General features: G+C 41.2%; 1 protein-coding gene across 3 annotated transcripts in view; it reads right to left on the minus strand.

Annotated features, from left to right (window-relative positions):
- Positions 1 to 489: 489 nt before the first annotated feature.
- Positions 490 to 22,632, minus strand: part of LOC122798668 (zinc-binding protein A33-like) — a 393,343-nt gene continuing 371,200 nt past the window's right edge. For all 3 annotated transcript variants that reach the window (XM_044067757.1, XM_044067756.1, XM_044067755.1), the window contains one exon: positions 490 to 1,824. In XM_044067757.1, coding sequence (XP_043923692.1) covers positions 1,301 to 1,824 — 524 coding nt within the window. In that variant the 3' untranslated portion in view covers positions 490 to 1,300. The remainder of the gene's footprint in view (positions 1,825 to 22,632) is intronic.

The following is a 22,632-nucleotide window of genomic DNA, read 5'->3' on the forward strand; positions in this document are numbered from 1 at the left end:
TACGATAAAATACACACAGGCATGCCTACAACTTGACAACTCGGGTATCCTAGCCATCAATCCCTACCCATAAAACTGATGCATGCAGTGTTCAGACTGTGGGTCAGTGAGGCTGTCCATGCAGTGTTCAGCTCGTGGGTCAGTGAGCCTGCGCATGCACTGTTCAGGCCATGGGTCAGTGAGCCTATGCATGCAGTGCTCGGGACATGGGTCAGTGAGGCTGTGCATGCAGTGTTCAGTCAGTGGGTCACTGAGGCTGTGCATGCAGCATGCAGGCCATGGGTCAGTGGGGTTATGCATGCAGTGTTCAGGCTGTGGGTCAGTGAGGTTGTGCATGCAGTGTTCAGGCTGTGGATCAGTGAGGCTGTGCATGCAGTGTTCAGACTGTGGGTCAGTAAGACTGTTCAAACTGTCTGAAGCTACTTATTCATTCACTACCGATCTTAAGCACCATGTATATAAAGCATTTTTAGATTAAAACAAATGCCATAGAAAAGTAATGTTTTATTTTTGTTTGGCACTTTACTCATAAGATACAACAGGTAATGAAGTTATGGATAATCAAAACTTAGCAGAAGTTGTAAGACATTCTTCTTAAGCTGAAAACAGCTACGATATTTTACAATAACATTTAGTAAATACTTCATTAAGCAGGGGTTTGTAGCTTTTCATCAAGTTTAAAAGTCTAGAATGTTGGAGAAAATTCAGAGCAAACACTAACTGATATCTAGGTAAAGTACTACAATTTCAACTTGCTGCCAAGGAGTACTGAGTTGAAATTTGTGACTGCATATGTCCTAACAATCTGTCTTTACTTCCTTTCTTATGTATATCATGCAAATGCTCTCATACAAGTTTAACCATGATGCTTTTCCCAAACAATTGGCTCCACAAGCAGACACTGCATACGTATTACTTAAATAAGCACCACAACTTTGCCCATAAAATATTTTGGCAGCAACAATGTTCGTATGCAGTGATGCATATAATGTTCATACTTTTACATGGAGGGAATGCAATTTTCTATTAGGAGTCGTACAAAAATGTTGCTTCACCCTCCTGGAAGTAAATAACACTTGTGTATTAGGAGTGCAGTACAATGAATTAAATTCATGCAGCTGTTGAATTATCTGCTAATATCTCTCTCTTCTAAATATAATTTTACTGTGTACATGGCACCATTATAACAGTTCTGAGATAGGTATGTTTTTACTTTGTTATACAGTGACTAAAATGTATTTTATAGACATTTGGATACATCAGTTTCCTTCCAATAAACATTGGTGTGTACAAATAATCATTACAGTTTTAGGTGAAATAGGTTTAGTGGTTTTGAATAACAACCAATCCCAAAATAAGGGTAAAGTGTCTCTGTGAAAGTATCAGTAAAGGTGTAGATGTGGGACATGTTATCTGCACTGTAAAATGACACCTGACCTCCCTCATAGTCCAGGTACACTCCAATCTTTCGTGGCTTCACACTTAGTCTGAGAAGCTGGTCTGACGAATGCAGGGACCAGTCCATCTCATTCCACAGAGATATTACCCAGTATCCATCCTTTGGTTTCATTGCAACTAATCCCTTCCTGTTGCTGGACTCTCTGGTAACACCTAATTCCCACTCAGTAGTGCAACCCACCTCCACTTCCCAGTAGTGTCTTCCTGATGTGAAGCCCTGCCATCCCAGTGCAGAGAGATATGAATCATATCTTTTAGGGTTTTCAGGGCGCCATTTTGCACTCCCATGCTTCAAACTGGTAAAGTCGTCAGACAGTGTGAGCCTAGGATTTGCTGTGATAGGGTCCAAGGTCAGATGAGACAGGCCTGTGAAAAGAAAGCAGTTCATTATACAGGTTTTGCTTGGATGGAAAGGCCGAAGTTCATAAATGCCACAAATAGTACACAGTACAGTAGAAGTAGATTTTGCAAACAAATTAAAATCTCTTTGCTGAATTATTCCATAATAATTTTCTATTCCCTCAGGTCTAGCAGGTAACAGAACATAAATTCCATTTCTATTAGTTGTGGTCCATGAGGATTAATGACATCACACTTTGAGATTGCTAAATTTACTTCTGAAATAACTATGGTTTCCATTAAACCAACCAGCTGCCATTAATATTTCGACTTGAAAACCACCTATATCATGGAAATGGCTGGATGCTGCAGAAGTGCAGCGGTTTCATTGTTGCCTCACAGCGAGAGGTTCTCATGTTCAATTCTTGGCTGGGATGTCTTTTGTTCGGAGTCTTAATGTCCTCCCTGTGTTTGTGGGAATTTCCTCCACATACTCCAGTTTCCTCCCACGTCACAAAAACATGTGTCTGGAGAATTTCTCCATGGGCCTCCACTGAAAACTGGCTTTGTTCCAAGTTGGACTTTCCAAGTAAACCAATGTAAAATAAACAAACAGAGTGTCAGAAATTACTTAGAACAACCAACTCTAGTCCAGCTGATCTGTCGTGGATTTCCACATAATTGTTAGAGTCAAGGAATAAATCTCAGTATGGGGGTACAGGTACAGCTAATATTTAGTTGTGGCTGAGTCAACAGTTGACACAGGTTTTGTCTCCCTGACTTCCTTTTTTTCCACATCTGCTTGTTGATACACTGATGTGTCTGTACCCATGAACTATAACATAGGCGGTAGTATACTTAACACCGAAAGTGTGATAAGAGACCTTGGGACACAGGTGGACAGTAGTCTCTCCTTTGATAATCACATCGCCACAGTCGTCAAGAAATCCTTCTACGTGGCACACCTCATCACAAAAGGTTTCTCATCCAGAAAAAAAGAGGTCATTGCTCCCCTCTACTCATCACTCATTAGACCCATTATAGAGTACAACACCCTTTTTGTATGTACCTCACAAGACATCTACAACAACTGGAAAGGCCGCAGAAATACCTCACAAAGAGGATTACCGGCATCAAACAGATGCCCTACGCAGACCGTCTGAAAACACTCCAACTTTACTCAGTCGCATATCGCCTACTCACGAGGTGATCTCTGCCTAACATACAAAGCTATGTCAAACCCAGAGCTATTGGACATGCTCCACTTAAAAAAATTCCATTCCCTCTGAGCTACACGCTTCTAGGGACCTAAACGTGGTCACCACAATAAACAGAACATGCCGGAGAGATAGATTCCTGTCCTAGAGACTTCCCATACTCTGGAATAAACTACCTATCTATATCAAACAAAGCTCCTCATTAGCACTCTTCAAGAAAAATCCTGATGATTGGATGGGAAATAGGAAATTCACCCCGCGGATCACCTCTGTGGCTCTGCTCGACAGTCGCACAGGAAAATAATTTTCTTGGATGGCAAAAGCCAGGGTATCTTTTTGGCTGGGCTTGTATAGGCCCCAGGGCAGATAGCCTAGTACCTACCTATGAACTTATGATATAAACAAGAACATCTCACATATCAGACTCACAGTGGTACTTGCGGTTACAGATGGGAGAGAAGACTCATACCCAATGTCAGCGCAGAAGTAAGATTGTATCATGGCCCCCTTTTGGTAAAGGAAGTAGCAGTCCACAAAAATCACAAACTCTGATGGGCCAAAAAAGAGCCATAAAGATGACAGAGTGAACTATTGAGGATAAGAAAGACATTATGTATTGTAACTATTATTCAAAAAGCCCAGAATTTCCAGACACAGGATATACAAAAAGATTAAAAGAGAAATTAGAGGAAAGAAAAATACTTGCACAAGAAAAACTGCCAGAAGCTTCAAATAAAAAATTGTGTTCATTAATACAATAGATTTATGAAAAACATTACATAGACCAACAAACCTTGGGACGTTTGGAAAAAGAAGCGACTAAAAAAGTGAGAAAATATACAAAACAAAATCTAGAGATTTTTGAAAGGTATAAAAAAAGAAATATGGATATGGGAAAGAAAGAGAGATCGGATATGGTGCAATAAATAAATATATATATATATACACATATATATATATATACACACACACACACATTTTATATATATATATATATATATATATATATATATATATATATATATATTTACACACACTAAGGAGAAAAACAAAATTAATAAATATAAAAAAGCAGCCCCAAAGATATTCAAAGAGAAACACAGGCAAAAGCATCCAGACATGGAAAATGTCACAATACAAAAAAATATCATGACAAAGAGGGAATGAGAAGAGAAGATTAGCAAAACAGAAGTTAAAAAACAGAAGCTGAAGTTCTGGAATACTGCAAAGTGAAGGACTTAATGTAGGAAGTTTAACACAGATTATATCAGAGCATGATGGAAGAATGAGTCCCCCAAGTAAGGATGAGCAGGAGACGTCCGAAGAAGAAATATGGACATGGGAAAGAGATTTTATATGGTGCAATATTTATGCAAAGGAGAAAGCAAAGCTAATCAATACAAAAAGAGCAGCACCAAAGGTATTTGGAGAGAAATACAGGCAAAGGCATCTGGATATGGAATATTTTACAATACAAAAATAAGAAAACAAAGAGGAAAAGTAGAAAAGAGGGTTAGTAAGGGAGAAGCTAAAGAAATGGAAACTGAGGTTATGGATTACCTGCAAAGTGGAGGATTTACTATAGAAAATCTGACTCTGATAACACCACAGCATGACAGAGCAATGTTGTTGTGTCTTTCGGATTTTCCCAGTTAGAGGTCGCCACAGCGGAACTCCGGTCCGCTAATGATTGGCAGTTGATTTTTAAGTGCCGAGTTGCCAACCCTGACGCACAACCTTCAACGAAGGTACGCCCATTCACGCATGTCTCCACACAAAAGACGCTCTAGCTGAGAATCGAACCGGACAGCGTCTTACTGTGAGGCGACAACGCTAGAGCAATGCATCCCCAAATTAAGGAGAAACTAGTGGAGCAGGAAACATCTGATCAGTTGCCATATGAAGATACTTTTGAGCCTTCCACAGGAAATGAGTACAAAAGTTAAGCTGGAGTTGCACAGCGAGAGAAGGAACAGGAAACCGCGTGACGTGGTCAATGTTGTGGAGTGATAGGTCAGTGAGTTCCTATATGAAAGAGCAACAGATGACACAGAATGAAACTAAAGAGAATGTGGCACAGCAAGATGCTCTGGAACTTTCTGTAGAATGTCTGCAGGAAATTGAGAATAAAGAACGTGTCCTCAGTTTAGAAGAAAATGCTCTAAGAGAAAAGTTGCTTGATCTAAAAGAGATGGACAGACATATTACGATCAATGAAAGAAATAGACTACAGAAAGTCAATAAAACCCCAAAACTTAAGTTTGATAAAACAAATGAACACAGTTATTAGGACCGCTCACAGAAATTCTTGTAATATAACAGAAGTAAATAGGATATATTACTTTGCGGCTAAATTAATAACAGATAAAGTGTTCCTAAAAGTCATACCTGGAGTAAGGAAAATAAAGGGGAGAAATCAGATGCCATCATGGAAGTATTGAACGGAGAAAACTAAAAAGCAATTAAGACAAGACATATCACTGTTAGAAGTGTATAAAACAGAGAAAAGACGAACAAAAATACTCAAAGATAGAAATAATAAAGACAATTCACAATATCACAACAGATCAGGATCTATAGAGCACTACTGCTGAATGAATAGAAAAGTAAAAGAAAGAATAAGAAGTTTAAAGGTACAGGATATGAAACAGGACAACGTAACAGCCAGAGAGATTGAAACAAAGTTAAGAAAGGCTACTAACTGGAAACCCCCAGGCCCAGATGCAGTACCTAACTTCTGGTTAAAAGTATCAACATCTTAACAAGAAGATTTAGCCATAAGTAAGAGCTATTTATATGTGCACCCAGAAAAGACACCAACCTGGTTAACAGGAAAAACAATACTCCTACATACGACCCTGCAAGCTATATAGACCAATAACTTGCCTTCCGATGACGTATAAACTATACACAGGAATTGATGCCGACAGAGTTTATAGTCATTTAGAACAAAACTCAATCATGGCAATAGAACAAAAGGGTAACAAGGCCATATGGAGCAAATTATCATTGTTGTTAAAGTCGTAATAGAGAACTATAAAAAGGGAAGAATCTAAGCATGGCGTGGATAGACTACAAAAAACATTTGACACATTCATGTATAAAAGAGTGCTTAAAAATGTACAAGATAAATCCTACGCTGATCAATTACATTACAGTGACTATAAAACTGTGGCAAACCACTTTTCAGTTAAACCATGATAACAGGACACACTATTATTCCAGAGATAAAATTTCAAAGGGGGGTAATTCCAGGCTAACCCTGTTACCACTGCTCTTTTGCCTTGCCCTTAACCCATTAAGCTGTCTACCTAACAGATTAGGTTATGGATACAATGGGTTCCTATCAACTGACCAAAGACGCAGGTTAGTGAATGCGACTTGGTTGAGCTGTAAATGCCAAAATGGCAAAATATCGAAGAGGCATGTAAGCAAATTCTTTCCCTGGGAAAGAATTCACTTGGCCGCTTCGGTAGTTTTCCATTTTCGGTACTGTAGTGCAGTCACGGAGTTGGCATATTTAAGTAGGGGGTGGGGGCGAAGTCCCCCACTTAATATCATGTATTGAAGTGTTTCTTTTTTTTTTGTTGTTGGAACAGCGATTTTTTCCGTTGGACAAAAATCGTTGTTCTGACAGTTCGGTTTTGTAAGCTTTGCTTACATGAGGTTGATTAATCACTGTTCGCTAACCTAAGCGTTCGGTGATCTAATATAGACCCGTTACAACTTGTCTCCCATAAACAACAAATTGTAAAGACTTGACTTTTTTGTGGATAATTTAAAACTGTATAGTTCATCTGATGACGAACTGAAAGCACAACTGCAAATGGCCAAAACTTTGTCAGATGAAATAAGAATGTTATTTGATCTTGATAAATGTGCAAAAGCAACCTTTAAAGCAGGAAATCTGCAGCACCAAGAAAACATCAGCCTGAGATATGAATGTGACATAAAAGAACTTAGAGGAAGTGTATAAATATTTGTGAAGTGATAAAGGATCAACAATAAAACATCAACAAATGTGAGCAAAACGTAGTAAGAAATATTTTAGAAGAGAAAACTTAACACTGAAAACAGCACTGACATCTATGAGCAAAGTCCAAGCTATAATCCAATTTGCTCCTCTTGTAGTAACTTACAGTTTTGGAGTGACTGACTGGCCCCAAAAGGCACTGGATCGGTTGGACAGGTAAACAAAAGGGATGCTTCATGCTTATCAAATGGGTTTACAAAAATCAGTGTATACCAAGATTATATATTCCCCATTATGAGGGAGTTATAGACCTCTTTGAAGTTGATTACATGTATAGATCATCAATTGTAGGACTGCATACATATCTGCTATTCTCACAACACCAAAACATAGTGATAATTTTAAAACATGAGGAGAATATGTCTAAGATGATTTATGTGATTAGTTTAGCATCAGTGTCAAGCAGGAATGGAAATCAAAACAGAAGTAGATAAAAATCAGACAGCAACTGAATGTGCCAAAAAACAAAATAAAATATTTACCTTAGAGCTGCCCAAACTGAGAAGCATTGTCCCTGTCCAACCAAGGAATGGGAGAAAAACAATCTAAATACAGTGGCTTAATTCACTTCTAAACCTCTAAAGTTCATAGTTCATGGTTAGCAGTGTTGGGTGGTGTCCATGAAACACCCTATCATTCTGCTTAGGATCATAGGAGATTACTAGGCTAATGGCCACAGGGTCATTACAAGCCTAGCCAAGAGTTTATCACTAGAAAAGAAACCTCAATCAGCACCTGTTGGCCCTGTCGATGAGGGACACAGGTGGAACCTCAGGAACAAATGTGTGGTTTCCCATCCACTCATCAAGGTTGCGCTTGAAGAGGGTCAGCAACGTACTTTCAAGTGTATGGGAGTCTATTCCAGAGACGGGGTAGCCTCTGGGAGACAAACCTCTCTCTCCAGCAGGTTTTGTTAATGTCACATATTAGATTTAGTCCTTTTGATCGGGTAATGCGTGAGGAGTTAGACTTATAGATATGGAGCATCTCTAGTGGAGCAGGGTCTGAGACTGCCTTGGAAGGTGAGAGACAGATACCCTCTTGGCAATCTGTATGGTACCAAGTAGAGTGATAGTGATTTGAACCTGTCTACATATGACAGGTGTTGGAGGCCATGGATTCTCTTTGTGAAGCATTTCTGTGGCCTTTCCAGCTGGTGCAGGTGTTTGAAGAGGTACATACCAAACAGGGCGTTGTACTCAATTACTGGCCTAATGAGGGAAGAGTAGAGAGATGCAATAACATCCTTTTTTCTGGAGTCAATCCCTTTACTAATGAGATGAACCAAGGCTTTTCTGACCACTGCCACCACATGATGGTTGAATGTGAGACTGCTGCCAACCTGTGTACCCAGGTCTCTCACCACAGATTGTGTGCTTAGGGGGTTGCAGTTGATGTGGTAATCAGTAGGGGACACGTTTTTGCTGAATGGTATGATAATACTTTTTTTTGCATTTAACTTAAAGCCATGACTTTGGCACCAGTCATTTGTTGCTGTGAGGCCCTCTTGTAGTATGTTAACATAATTTGGGGAGTCAATGACAGCATCCAACTTACAGTCGGTCCACAAACTTGGCCAGCCACAGACCCTTTGTCTTTGCCTGGACCTCTGTGAAGTGGATGTCAAACAGGGTCCCAGGACAGATCCCTGGGGAACACCACTAGTGACTGGTCTGATGAGACAGGGATTTATACCAAGTTGTGTTAGCTTTTCAATGATGCCTATGTGGGGGATTGTGTCAAAGACTTTGGCCAAGTCAAGGTAAGCTGTATGTACTGACTTTCCCTCATCCAGTGTCTTGCTGATGGTCTCAAAAAAGTCAACCAGGTTCAACAGGCAAGATCTCCCCTTGAGAATTCCAAACTGGGTGGGGTCAAGTGCTTGGAGATTGCCTATGTCCTTGTATATGAGGTCCATAACAATATGCTTTATGCCTTACGGATCAGACCTGTCAAGCTAATGGTGTGATAGTTTCTAGGGTCAGTAGTGGCACCACCTTTGTCCAAAGGGATGACAATGGCATTCTCCACTCTGCTGGAATGCAGTCTGTACTTAGGCTATGGCTGAATAGGGTGCTTAATGGCAAGGCTAGATCTTGGTGGAGATGAAGCAAAATACAACCTGGGATACTATCAGGTCCCATGGAAGCTGTGTTCGTTACCTTGGATAGGGTGTTTAACACTTGATCTACGGAGATGTGACGTGTGAGGCAAGTATCAGGGTAGCCTAATGGGGAGTGAAGTTTACGCTAAACCTATCTGCTAGCAGGTTGGCTAAGTCAACAGGATCAGTGCAAGTGGTCCTGTTAAGAACTAATATGGAACAAACCTGGACTTTGCCATGGAGGTTCCTGATGTAAATGAAAAAGGCTTTGTGGTTAGCCTTTGTTTCAGAGGCTAGTTTTGATTCATAATAGGCTTTGGAGGTATTCACTAGTGATCTAATTGCTTGTTGAGGCTAAGGAGGGAGTTTTTCCAATTGCAAATTTGTGCATTTTTACCCTTGGGCAACAGTTTCTTCCTTTTTTGTAAAGCCTGCTGATAGAGGATGTCCACCAGACAGGTTTGTGTTTCCTTGTGGAGCATGTTTTACTTCTACTTGGCATGGCTGAGTCCATATAGTTGTACAGGTGATTGTATACTGCACTGGCATATGGTTCAGCATCTGCATCCTCTTGAGGGGGGTGGTGATGTGAAGCTACTGATATCCTCCCTTAGAAGGTTGTAGTCAGCTTTTGAGAAGTTTTTTTTAGCCTGGTTATGGCTGGGGGGGTGGATGGGATAGACACTTTGAATGAGACAAACCAATGGTTTTATCTCACCAGAGAAGAATTTACTATGCGGGTGATGCAGTGGTTCTCCATGTTGGTGAGAACCAAGTCTAGAATGTTATCTTCCTTTATGCGGAATGAGACAAGCTGGTCTAGTGTGCTGGAACTGATGAAGTCAAGGAATCATTGGATGAGTGCATTAGAGCAGGAATAGTTCACCCAGTCTATGGTGGGGTAGTTGAAGTCACCAAGGATCAGGGTGTTAGGGGGTACCTTGACGGAGTCAAGTAGGTCCAGGTAGGAGAAGTGGGTGTCCTGAGTCATGGAGGGTGGTCTATAGCTGGCTATAACTTGGATGGGTGTCTTGCCAACTGTCAGTTGCACCTGGAGTAGTTCTAGTGCATCACGCTGGCAAAATTGAAACTCCACCACCCTTAGGCTTCCTGACCTCATTTTGGGGTCAGAATGTGTGGAATGAGGTATAGCCTGGTAAGGCGGGGATACTCTGTACAGCCTTGAACCAAGTTTTTGTGACTGCACAGATTTCGGCATCTTCCAGTGTGAGGAGAGCCTCCAGAGAGTGCATTTTCAGGTTAAGACTCCTAGGGTTAAGCGGCATGAGCTTCAATTTGCTTTTTGACAGATCTTTTATGTTGGAAGATTTGTCTTTGGGACAGATCCTAAAAAAGGTAAAATTGGGGAAGCAAGAGCCTTGGCCAGAACCTGAATCTCTAGACCTGGCAAACCCATATCTAGCCCTGGAAACCACATTTAGCTTGTAAAGTTTAGTAAAAGTATGCGCAGAAGGCCAAGTAGCTGCTACAAGGACAGAACTGGTATCCAGTATCTTGAAAAAAGCACCAGAGGAAGCCACAGATCTGGTGGAATGAGCCTTTACAGAAGCAGAAAGGCTTTTCTCATGAAAATAGTAACAAAAGAAAATAGCCTTAGAGATCCAGGAAGACATTGTTTGTTTAGGAAAAGCCAAACCTAGAGATCTATGATAAAAGGAAACAAAATGTTGTTCAGATTTGTGAATGGCTTTAGTCTCATCCAAATAATACCTAAGCTGTCTATGTAAATCTAAGGTGTGAAGAACCTTTTCACTAGCAGACTGCTGAGAAGGGAAAAAGTGGGCAGATTAAGAGACAACTCATTAACCACCTTGGGCATAAAGGAAGGACTAGTACAAAGAGTCACCCTGTCTCAATGAAAAACTATAAAAGGAGGGATAGCCATAAGGGTCTGAAGCTCAGACACCATTCTAGCTGAGGTAAAGTCCAAAAGAAGGGGTTCCTATCCTGTGATCGAAAATTGTAAACGGTGAACGCGTATTATGCAAACCTGATTGGTCAAAACGTCGCATGCGTAACACGGAAATCGCCATAGGGAATATTTTCCCTTTAATTCAATGCAGTGTGATCCCAGAGTATGAATATTTAGGTAGGGGGGATGTAGGGGGGGGCGCAGCATTTGGGTAAGTATAGTTTTTTATTTTTATTTTTTTATTATATTTTCGAAATTTCAAACATCGCTCATATGGTGTCGACCATATGGTGTTCGATGTTTGACACATTCGAAAATATAATACAAACCTCAAAAGAAGAACAGTCTTCCAAGTGCAATGCTGTAAGGGAGCTGAAGCTGCATAGGTTCACAGGTTCATAGGTAGGTACTAGACTATCAGTCCTGGTGCCTATATAAGCCTAGCCAAAAAGGTTCCCTGGCTTTCGCCACCCAAGAAAATTATTTTCCTGTGCCCCTGTCAAGCAGTGCTGCAGATGTGATCCTCAGGGTGAGTTTTCTATTTCCCATCCTGTCGTCAACATTTTTCTTAGAGACGGCCAATGAGGAGCTTTGTTTGATATAGATAGGTAGTTTGCTCCAGAGTACGGGAAGTCTCTGGGAAAGGAATCTATCCCTCCAGCATGTTCTGTTTATTGTGGTGACAAGGTTTAGGTCCCTAGAGCGTGTGGTTCAGAGATTGGGATTTCTTAAGTGTAGCATGTCCAACACCTCTGGATTTGACATAGCTTTATATGTTAGGCAGAGATCACCTCTGAGTAGGCGATATGTGACAGAGTAGAGCTGGAGTTTTTTGAGATGGTCTGCTCATGGCATCTGTTTGAGGCCGGTAATCCTCTTAGTGAGGTATTTCTGTGGCCTTTCCAATTGTTGTAGGTGTCTTGTGAGATACTTGCCAATCAGAGCATTGTACTCTATTCTGGGTCTGATGAGGGATGAGTAGAGAGGAACAATGATCTCCTTTTTTTCCAGAGGAGAACCCTTTTGTGATGAGGTGTGCCACATAGGATTTCCTGACTACTGGGGCGATATGGTTATCAAAGGAAAGACTATTGTCCACCTGTGTCCCGAGGTCTCTATATCACACTTTCAGTGTTTAGTGAGCTATCGCCTATGTAGTAACTGAGTTTTTTCCAAACGGGATGACAATTGCACTTCTTGGCATTGAGCTTGAGGCCATGACTTTGACACCAAGCATCTGTCCCTGTGAGGCCCTTTTGTAGAATGTCTACATCATTAGGTGATTCTGTTATGGCTCACAGTTTTCAGTCATCTGCGAACTTTGTTAGCCAAAGACCTTCTGTGTTGGCCTGCACTTCAGAGAAGTAGATGTAGAACAGGAGAGGACACAGGACCAAACCCTGTGGTACTCCACTTGTCACTGGTCCAAAGTCAGACTTGGAGTCGGCTACTTTTACTGTATAGGTTCTGTCAGTGAGCCAGTTGGCCAACCATCTTGTGATATAGGGATATATGCACAGTTTAGTGAGTTTATCCTATAATTCCAGAGTGGAGGATGGTATCAAAAGCCTTGGCGAGGTCAAGATAGGCTGTGTGCACTACCTTGCCCTCGTCTACGGCCCTAGTCACTGCTTCAAAGAAGTCAATCAGGTTTCGTAGACATGATCTACCTTTTATAAACCCAAACTGAGTGGAGTCCAGAGTTTGGAGGTTACCTATGTCTTTGTTTATAAACTCCAAGATGATACATTCCATGTCTTTGCAGACCAGGCTAGTCAGGCTAATGGGGTGGTAGTTTCCAGGGTCTGTGGTGGTACACCCTTTGCGGAGTGGGATAACCGTCGTGGTGTACAATTCAGTCGGCACATAGCCTGAAGTAAGGCTATGATTGAACATGGCACATAGGTGGGGTGCCAGTTCTTTCTGTAATTTGTGCAGTATGCAGCCTGGGATGTTGTCTGGTCCCATGGATGCTGTGTCCTTGGCTTTGGAGAATGTGGTCTTTACTTGTTCATCCATGATTACACAGGCTTTGCATTCTTCCAGTATTAAGATGGCCCCTTTGGAGGGTGAGAGGGGGGTAAAGTTAGCACTGAACCTATCTGCCAGAATGTTGGCAATATCAGTTGGTTCTGTATATTTAGTGCCATTGTGCTGTAGCTCAGAGCAGATCTGAGTGTTGCCACTGAGATTCTTAACATAGCTGTAGAATGCGTTGTGGTTGTCTTTGTAATCAGTGTCGATTTTATTTTCATAACTGGCTTTGGAGGATTCTATGAGGGATCTCAGCTTCTTGCTGAGGATGACCAGGGAGTTCCTCCAATCTTGGGATTTTACTCTTTTTTGCAACAGCTTCTTCCTTCTGTTGTAGAGTTTATGTCAGGGGACCACCAGACTGGCTTCCTTTTTTTGGAGGATAGCATCTTGGTTCTGTTCGATATGGCATGATCCATGCACTCGTGTATGTGCTTATACAGTGCATTTGTGTAAGATTCAGCAGTCCTACCTCTATTTTTCGTCTGCATGGGTGTCGTAAGTTTGCCACTTCTGTCTTAAGAACCATGAAGTTGGCTTTGGAGTAGTTTTTGATGGTGGTTTCCTTAATGGGGGGGTGGGGGTGGGATATGGATGTCTAGGGTGATTAGCTTGTGGTCGGATCTGACCAGCGAGGAGTTGACCTCTGGTGTGGAACACCAGTTACCCATATTGGTAATGACCAGGTCCAGGATATTGCTGCCCCTGGTGGGGTTGTGGACAAGCTGATCCAAGGTGTTGGAATTTATGAATTACAGAAAAAGTTGAGTGAACGAGTTGGTACAGGAGTGGTTTTCCCAGCTGATGGTGTGGTAGTTGAAATCACCCATAATTAAGGTATTGGGTTGTACCTTAATATTTTCCAGTATCTTAAGAAATGAAGAGTGGGAATCGTGGGGCATGATGGGGGATCTGTAACAAGCTGCAGCCTGGATTGCAGTCTTGCCCATTGTTAGTTGCACTTGGGTAATTTTAGATGCATTATGTTGAGCAAATAGCCTGGAGCTGTGGATATCCTTAATGAATATGGACACGCCTCCGCCTTTAGTGTTTCAGTCCAGGTTAGGTGGCCAAAAGGTGTGGTAAGAATTATAGCCTGGTAATGCAGGGGTGCTCTCTGCAGCCTTGAAGCAGATTCCTGTCACTGCACAGATGTCGATGTTCTCTATTTTAAGGAGTGCCTCGAGTGAGTGCATTTTGAGGTTTAGATTTCTAGCACTGAGTAGCATTACCCTCAGAGTTTGCTTGCTTGCACCTGTTATGGTGGTGAATTTATCATTTGAACCTTGCTTAAAAAGGCACTATAGGGGTGGCAAGAGCCTTAGCCAGTATCCGGAATCCCAGGTACGACAGGGCAGGCCATCTCTGGCATAGCATCATGGTCTGTCGACCATGTCTTCCCAGGCAGACAGATACTGGATCCCCTTAGAATGACACCAGAAGCTTAGCCAACTGTTGGAGTCTATTATCTTGTCCTTGTACTGTGGTATCATTCTGGGCAATGGCAGGATGCTACTCAGGGCTAGGGTCACACCTGTCTGGGCTACAAAATCCCAGACCTCCTCCATGTATCTTTTCATGTAGTCCAGGGAGGTACATCTCAGTTCATTCACACCAACATGGACAATGACAGAGTCGTATTTATACTTGTTGTAGAGTTACCTGAGTGTGTGCATTATGTGGCGGATCCTGGCACCCGACAGGCAGCTGGCAGTAACTTTCTCCATGTTTAGCCTGGTGAGAGGGATATCAGTGTGCCTGACTATAGAGTTACCTATGACTAGTGTGTTGGGTACATTGCTTTGCCTTATGGGCTGAGGTTGAGTGGCACACTGACTGATTTTGTGGGCTACATGTCATTTGGGTAGTGTTGGGGGGGGGGGTTGGTTGCCTGCGTTTCAGCTTGGGAGGTCTCTGTTGGTTGGGTAGATTTTTATTGAGAACCTCCGTGAATGTGGGTGTGTGCTTTGTGTTTCTATGTGTGGGTTTTGAAGGACTATGTGTTGAGTTTGGTGTGGTGCAGGTGTTAACCTTCTCCTCTTGACTGTCTAGTCCAATCTTGGCTGGAGAGAGCTTGGCTTCCAGTTTGGCTATACAAGTGCATTTCTCACAGGTTGTAGTGTTGGGTGGTAGGAGGAGAGGGTTGTCATGTACATGAGGCATTTGCTATATTGCCCCAAGATGCCCAGATTCATCAGGTGGACAGGAGAAAACACTGGGAGCTGCCCCATGGACATGCCTGGATAGGTGGTTATTAATTTAAGTACTAAGAACTTTTTCCTCTTGACAAGTGATGAAAGTCGAGTGCTGTATTCATTTGTAGTTTATTTAGTGCTTACGAGTTCTGAGCTAGTGCTGAGCACAAGGACATGGCTTTGAGTGCTGAAACTAAAAAACTGGCTAGTTTTAGCACCAATTCCAAGAAGAGAAGAAGGCCACAGCCTGTTTGGTGATCCACAGTCTTGTCCCAGATGATGCAAGGGTCTGCAGGCTTGTAGCCTTTTTCTGGTAGATGCCTCGAATAGCAACCAGACCAATAAGGTATGTTAAGTGCAGACACTCACTCTCCAACCAGAAAGAGTCAGGAATCAATGCACTCTGCTCCTACTCTCACCAGGATTAGAATATAAGCACAGATTCTAAGATGTCACCTATAAAGCAGTTATTAAGCTTTATGGTGCTCAGCAGTCTCCAGGAAATAATGCAACTGCACTCCTTCTCTCACCAGGACAAAACAGAATCATTAATCCCAATATGACTTCTGAGAGGCAGAATGTGGGTTCCACAATAACTGGTGGTCTTGCAATAGATAAAGGTAAGATGAAAAAATGGTTTATCCTAAACACTGCAGTGTGCACTAGAGGAGTCAGATGTGAAAGTAGGTAACTTAAGTTTTACCTGTCTAATGGTTAAGTTGTAGTGGAGAGTCACTATTTTTAAAATAGCAAGCTAGATTGAAAGGGGGTGGTTACTTCTGTATTCTGGTACTATGGAATACAGTAGGATGGCCAATACATTTAAACAGTTGAAGGGAGCGATTTCACAAAATCATAGTTTTGTGCTTACTCACAGCAGCCAGTAAAAGCAGAGAGGAAATGAGATATATGGTCAAATTAACATAAGAGGCAGGCAACTAGAAAGACAGTGGTGTTTAAGAACACAACAGTAACCAGGTGGTAGGGTGGGATACAGAGCTGTGGTCTCTTTTCAAGTTTTAGCATGCAATTAAAAGCAGAATACAAGTAAAACACAGTGCAAAGAAAACAAATCACAGTATACAAAATAGGAAAATGCAATAAAGTAATACAAAACACAACAAATAAAAATCAAACTAACCTTTCCCTCACAGCAAACTGTAGCAGAATCTGGGTGAGCCTTTCCAGTAAAGCTCTGAAATGTTTTATTTTACCCCTTAAATAGAAGGTCTAGCTCCTAGCTCCACCCCCTCAGTTCACAGATGATTAACCTTAGCTGACCTGTTGTAACTGATGTGTGACTCCTTAATTGACCTCTTATAATTTCTGTCTGACTCACAAGAGACAGAGCTGTAGTCTTCTTTTCAAGTTTTAGTATGCAGTTAAAAACAGAACACAAGTAAAACACAAAAAAAGAAGCCTGAGTCAAGTTTTCAAGAAAAAAATACGGTCCCAGGAAGAAGGAATCTGCTTCCTGGGAGGTAAAATATGAAGGATATTTTTAAGAAACTGTTTGACTACAAACCTAGAAGCCAAAGAAGAAGTCAAAGGCAGACAAGCAGAAATAGCTGAAAGGTGAGCGTTAACTGAATATACTAACCCAGCATGAAGAAATTTACAAAAATAAGAGAGAACCAAAAAACTTCCACAGAAAGTGGATCCTGATTACCAACAAGACACCAGACAGAAAATCTCTTCCATTTGGATAAATAAGATTTCCTGGTAGTGGGTTTCCTGGCCTCCTGCAGAATCTGAAGCATGTCCTCAGAAAAAAAGGTGCCCAAAAGGGATCAACACCCTATCACCCACAGCGTTAGGTGATGAGTGGACAAGTGAGGATGGATTAGAGATCCCTTGTCTTGTGTGAGGAGGTTCACCCTGTGAGGTAACTTGTGGTTATTGCCCTTGGCTAGGTACAGAAGGGGGAGCCAATGCTGTCTGGGCCGAAAGGGAGTCATCAGCAAGATTTTGGGAGAGTCCTGTTCTACCTTGAACAGGACCCTCAGTACAACAGGAAGGGGAGGGAAGGCATAAAAAAAATCCCCCTTCCAAGAAAAAGAGAGGGTGTCCAGCTTCCATGCCAGAGGACTTGGGACACTGTCACAAAAGAGTGGAAGTTGTCAGTTCAGAGGGGAGGGAAAAGATCTAACTGAGGAGTATCCCACTGGTGGACAATTTCCAGAAACACATCTCTGTGAAGCGTTCACTCATGAGTCTGTGTTATGGACCTGTTCAGACAGCCTGTCACAAGGTTCTGTTCCGAAGGAATATAGACAGTCTGAAAAGTCACCTGATACTGGACAGCCAGATCCCAAACTTGAAGAGCTAGTCTGCACAAGAGGTAGGACTGGGTCCCCACCCCCCTTGCTTGTTGATGTAACACATCACTGTGGTATTGTCAGTAAAGACTTTGAAAGGCCACGGAAGGAATAGAGCATGAAAGACTGAGACCACTCATCTCCTTGATGTTTATACAGTCTGCTTTCTGCCAAAGGGACCAAAAGCCCTGAACCTGTACAGGCCAAAAGAAGATCCCCACCCCACATGTGAGGCATCCAAAAGAAGTTCCTGTAAGGGGGTTGGGTGGTTGAAAAGGGTGGAGAGACAGTTGAATCCACCACTGAAGCTCTAGCTTGAGGCATGAAAGAAGAAGAGGAACTAGAAAGCCGAAAGGATGAGAATGTTGAAGCCACATTCTCTTTATGCACCACTGTAGCTTTCTCATATGAAGCCTGGCTAGAGGAAGCAGAGAAATGGTGGAAGCCATGTACCCCAGAGCCTGTAGAAACTCCCTGGCTATAACTATGGCCTGAGGAAAAAGTCATTGAAAAAAGGCAATTAGAGTCAAAGTCTTGGGAGGAGGCAGGGATGCCAGTATAGGAATGGTTTGGAGCCTGCATCTGCAAAAAATGTGATCCTTAGATGGAGTCAGGAAGGATTTCTGGAAATTTACTGCAAACCCTAGGCTTTATAAGGGGCAGAATGCATAGTAGGGGTGCTGAAGCAAGGTCTCTGGACAGGAAACTTGAACAAGCAGGTCAGCCGTGTAAGGAAAAATCTGTATCCTCCTCATTCTGCAAAAAGCAATCACAGGAGCAAGGAATTTGGTGAAGACCCTTGGAGAAGTAGAGAGACCAAAGGGCAAAGCAGAAAACTGAAAATGCAAGGAAGAAATAGAGAAATACAAATATTTCCTGAAATGGGGATAAATAGGGATGTGAAGATAGGCATCCTTGAGATCCAGAGACATTAGGGAAGCCTGGGTTTAGAAGAGGAAACAGGGTCTGAAGGGACAGAAACAGGGTCTGAAGGGACAGCATTCAACAGGAAGGAACCTTCAGGAAGGTTTTGAGCGGAGAAAGCTCCAGAATGGGTCTCCAGGTGCCTTCTTTCCTGGGAACCAAACACATTCTGGAATAAAACCCCTTCCCCCACTGAGGAGCACAAACTGCTTGAATGGTACCTTGAAACAAAAAGTTCTGAGGTACATCCAGAAACAAAAGTAGCTGTTCCTGAGGAGGTTGAGGAGGAAGGGATTTTCACACCATGTAATACCCTTGACAGATGATAGAGAGAGAACCCAAGAGTCCTGACTGATCTTTAGCCAATTGTGAAGACACAGGAAAAGATGAAGAGATAAAGGAACCTGACTTAGGAGAGGACAATGGTAGTCAGACAGAACCTGGCTGGTCTGGAAAAGGAGGCTTCTGAAAAGTAACAGTCTGACAGGAGGAACAATACTACTTCCCTTATTACCTTTAGGGGGAGGGAGAGACCGTCTACGTACAAAGGCGGGCTTGGAGGGATAATTCCTCTGAAATTTGGGAACAGGAGAAGCAATAATGTTTTAATCCCTACAAGGCCTTGCCCTACTCCTGTAGGGACTTGAAATGCTCAGCAGTTGCAGAACCAAACATATTTTTATTGTCAAGAGAAGCATCCATCAGTTTATGCCAATATCATCAGGCAAAGGTTGGAGACGAAGCCAAGAATAATTTTTTTTCCCCTCAAAATTTTTTTTATTTTCAATTAAAATAATATTTACATAATATTTTTAAATATCATTTTAAACAACTATATACAATATTTGCAATAGTCTGACTTTCAGTTATACACACTGTATATTATTAAATATAGAATTAACAGATCAGTTATCAGACACAAAACTGATTATTACAGAGTGTGCAACAAAGATATAACTTTCTTCCAAGGATTATTTACCAGTGGCCTGGGATAGATTCGTAGTTCTTTGATTTTTATTTCCATCAATGCAGCTGTCTTCAGTAAAGTGTAGAATTCTTCCAAGGTCGGGGGTGTATTTGAATTCCACCTTCTGGTAACGCATTTTCTAGATATAGCAAGTATTGTCCATAACAAATACATATTTGTTTTATTCAGGTAGGAACCTTCATTTACATTTAGTATAATCAATGATTTAGTTAAGGTAAAGGATTCATTAAATAAAGCTTGTAAAAAATGATTGATTCCATTCCAATATGATTTAATTTTAATCACATTCATAAAAATATGAATCCAGTCGGTTTTATTTGACTTTTCACACCTCCAACAAAAATATTTGTAGTAGCACTGACCTTTTTAATTCTATCTGGTGTTAAAATGCTCTATGTAAGTATTTCCAGTTAAACATTTTCCAGTACTGTGTGTTAGAGGTGTAATTAACTCATTAACCCCGAGTACCTTCTCATGGCGCCTCTGTGCTTAACACCGAGCGCGCCATGAGAAGATAGGAATTCCATTCTGTTAACCCCGAGTGCCTTCTACCAGCGCAGTTAAATTTGCAGTCAGATAGTAACTCCACTGTTGAAAATAAAGTTGAAAAAGTAACTGAACTCTGTCAGTTACCTTGTCAGCTTAATTTTCAGCATAGAGTTACGTGGTGGTTATATTTGAGTTTTCGGAGAAAATCAGCTTGCAAGTCACTCTGTACTTTCTTCTCATAGCAAGCGATTTTCTCTGCACGCAAGTCATTGAGTCCAATCACAGTCCACTTAACTCCTTCACCCCCGACCTAAAATCCTTTTTTCTGTCTGAATAAATAGGGATTCCAGCAGTAAAAGTTTCCTTTTCTTTTTCTTGTTTTTGCAGAAATTACTGCTGGATCCCTCTAGTTATCCTACTGTACGAACCTGGGGTTTTGCTGCAGTTACGGCAGTTACCATTGTGTCTGCCGGGTCTAGGTTTGCAATTTAGACTGTGCTTGTATAAAAACCATGAGGAGGTTAACTGTGCTATATATGAGAATTTATTCTGTGTCCTGTTACTGTGGGGCTGAATAGCCTGATCTATAGATTACTCACTGAACCAAGCAGTATCGTGCTGCTAAATAGCACAGGGGTGTGTGCTTTTACTGGCTTAGACTGATTACACCACAAAGGACCATTGTGTTTGCTTTCATGGGGCTGAATACCGTGATTTACAGATTTCCCTTGAGATTTACTCAGTGAGCCGAGCAGTATCGTACTGCTAAACAGTAGAGGGGTGTGTGCTTTGACCATCCTGTTTGGTTGCGCCATAAAGGGCAGTTGAGGTGGTTCCTTGCTAGTTCACAGCACTATTTTCTACAAACGAGACTTGGATTACTGAATTTTAGTGTACAGCGTACATTTAACAGCACATATACCATACTTTGGCATAATATTGGTAAGCAGTCTTGTTATGTAGCTACTATTAACTTTTTTTGTCGCTAGAACCTTGTTTTCGCAAGAGAGACACACCGTTGTAGACAACCAGAATGAGTAGTTATTTATGTTTACCTAATGAAGTGTTAACTTTATGAAACTTTAAGAAAGTTGGGGGCTTTGTCATTTGTTGAGTTAGCTTTTCTGATCTGAGTTATATATATATGTGGATATCGTTCCTAATCAGAATAAGGGTTACACCACCATTCCTGTCACCTGACCTGATGTCAACATGTGAAGTATAATTTGCTCATATGCAGTTTGAAGGTCAAATTTCATCTTTTTGCCATGCTTCAGTTTTAGCTCATATGTGTAGCTGTTGTATGATATTGCAAAGCTTGACAGTTTATTGTTGACGCGATTACTTTAATGAATAATTCTTTTAAATGTTTTTAGCCAACTGGGACTAGTCATTATAACCTATGCTTGAAATTGGGGGCCTGTGTTTTGTAGAAGTCTCCTGCTCATCAGACTTTGATGATGACAATATATAGTTTTGTTAACAGTTTATTGAAGAATTACAATTTACCATAATCTCTAAGAGTAGAAGTTGAATTATTAACTGTCTTCCGGAAATATAATTAAGTTGCAAAAGATTGTCTAATAAATAAGATGGGGAGATACAAATATTGGGTGTTCGTTTTTGGCACTGGCTAGTAAATTGTAAGGATCGTTATGTGCTGGAATGGTATCTGCAAGTTGCCGGAACACCAGAAGAAAGATGATATTATAATCAGTAACGGCAGGTAAATAGAACATTACAGGTTTTTGTGACCGTAACGGCAGAATGACGGTTCCGTTTCTATATTTGCAGTTGCGGTTGAGTTGTTTTTAATCAAGAAATGATTATAACTGCAAACCTTATGAACTGTGACATTTTGTGTGAGATTTTGTGGAAGGATTATTGTGAACCTCACCTATATTAGAGTATTGCTTCTTCTCCAAGGTACATGGATATATAAGAAACATCAATGTAAAAAATAAAAGACCCCCACCCACTTCTGCATAAAACACTTGAATGTGTAAAAGGGACTTTATGAAGTGGCTGTTATGAGAGTTAATTCACACATACATTTTTATAGTTTCAGGACTTGCATTATTGAGTGAACATCTGATAGGAGTCCTTAGAACAGCATGCCTGCATATTAAATATTTATGAAGTTCTGATGACCTGAATAAAAAGTATGACTAGCACAGTGATATAAAGGTTGCTTCACATCACTTAATTATCTGGTTTGATTCTCACCTGGTGTACCTGTCCTCGAGTGTCAACATGTTCTCCCTGTATCTGCATGGCTTTTGCCTTGGTCTCCAGTTTCCTCCCACTTCCTAAAATATGTCAATATGCACTAAATTGTCCATAGGTGTGTGTGTGTGTGTGTGTTTCTGTATATGTAGGTATTTATGTACATCTGTGTCTGTGTGTGTGTTTGAGCATGTGATTGTCTTATACCCACTGTTTGCTGGAATAGGTATAACTTTAAACATGAATAGGATAAAACTGTGTATTGAAAAATGTGCGAATGAATAAAAAGAGCTTTATTTCTTTAACATATATATTTACCTTATTACATCACTGAATCCTTTCACACTGTTGGGCTTGCTAAATACTGCTGTCAA

This window comes from Protopterus annectens, chromosome 3.part1, assembly GCF_019279795.1.
Source record: "Protopterus annectens isolate FY-2018-M chromosome 3.part1, PAN1.0, whole genome shotgun sequence".
Lineage (NCBI taxonomy): Eukaryota > Metazoa > Chordata > Ceratodontiformes > Protopteridae > Protopterus > Protopterus annectens.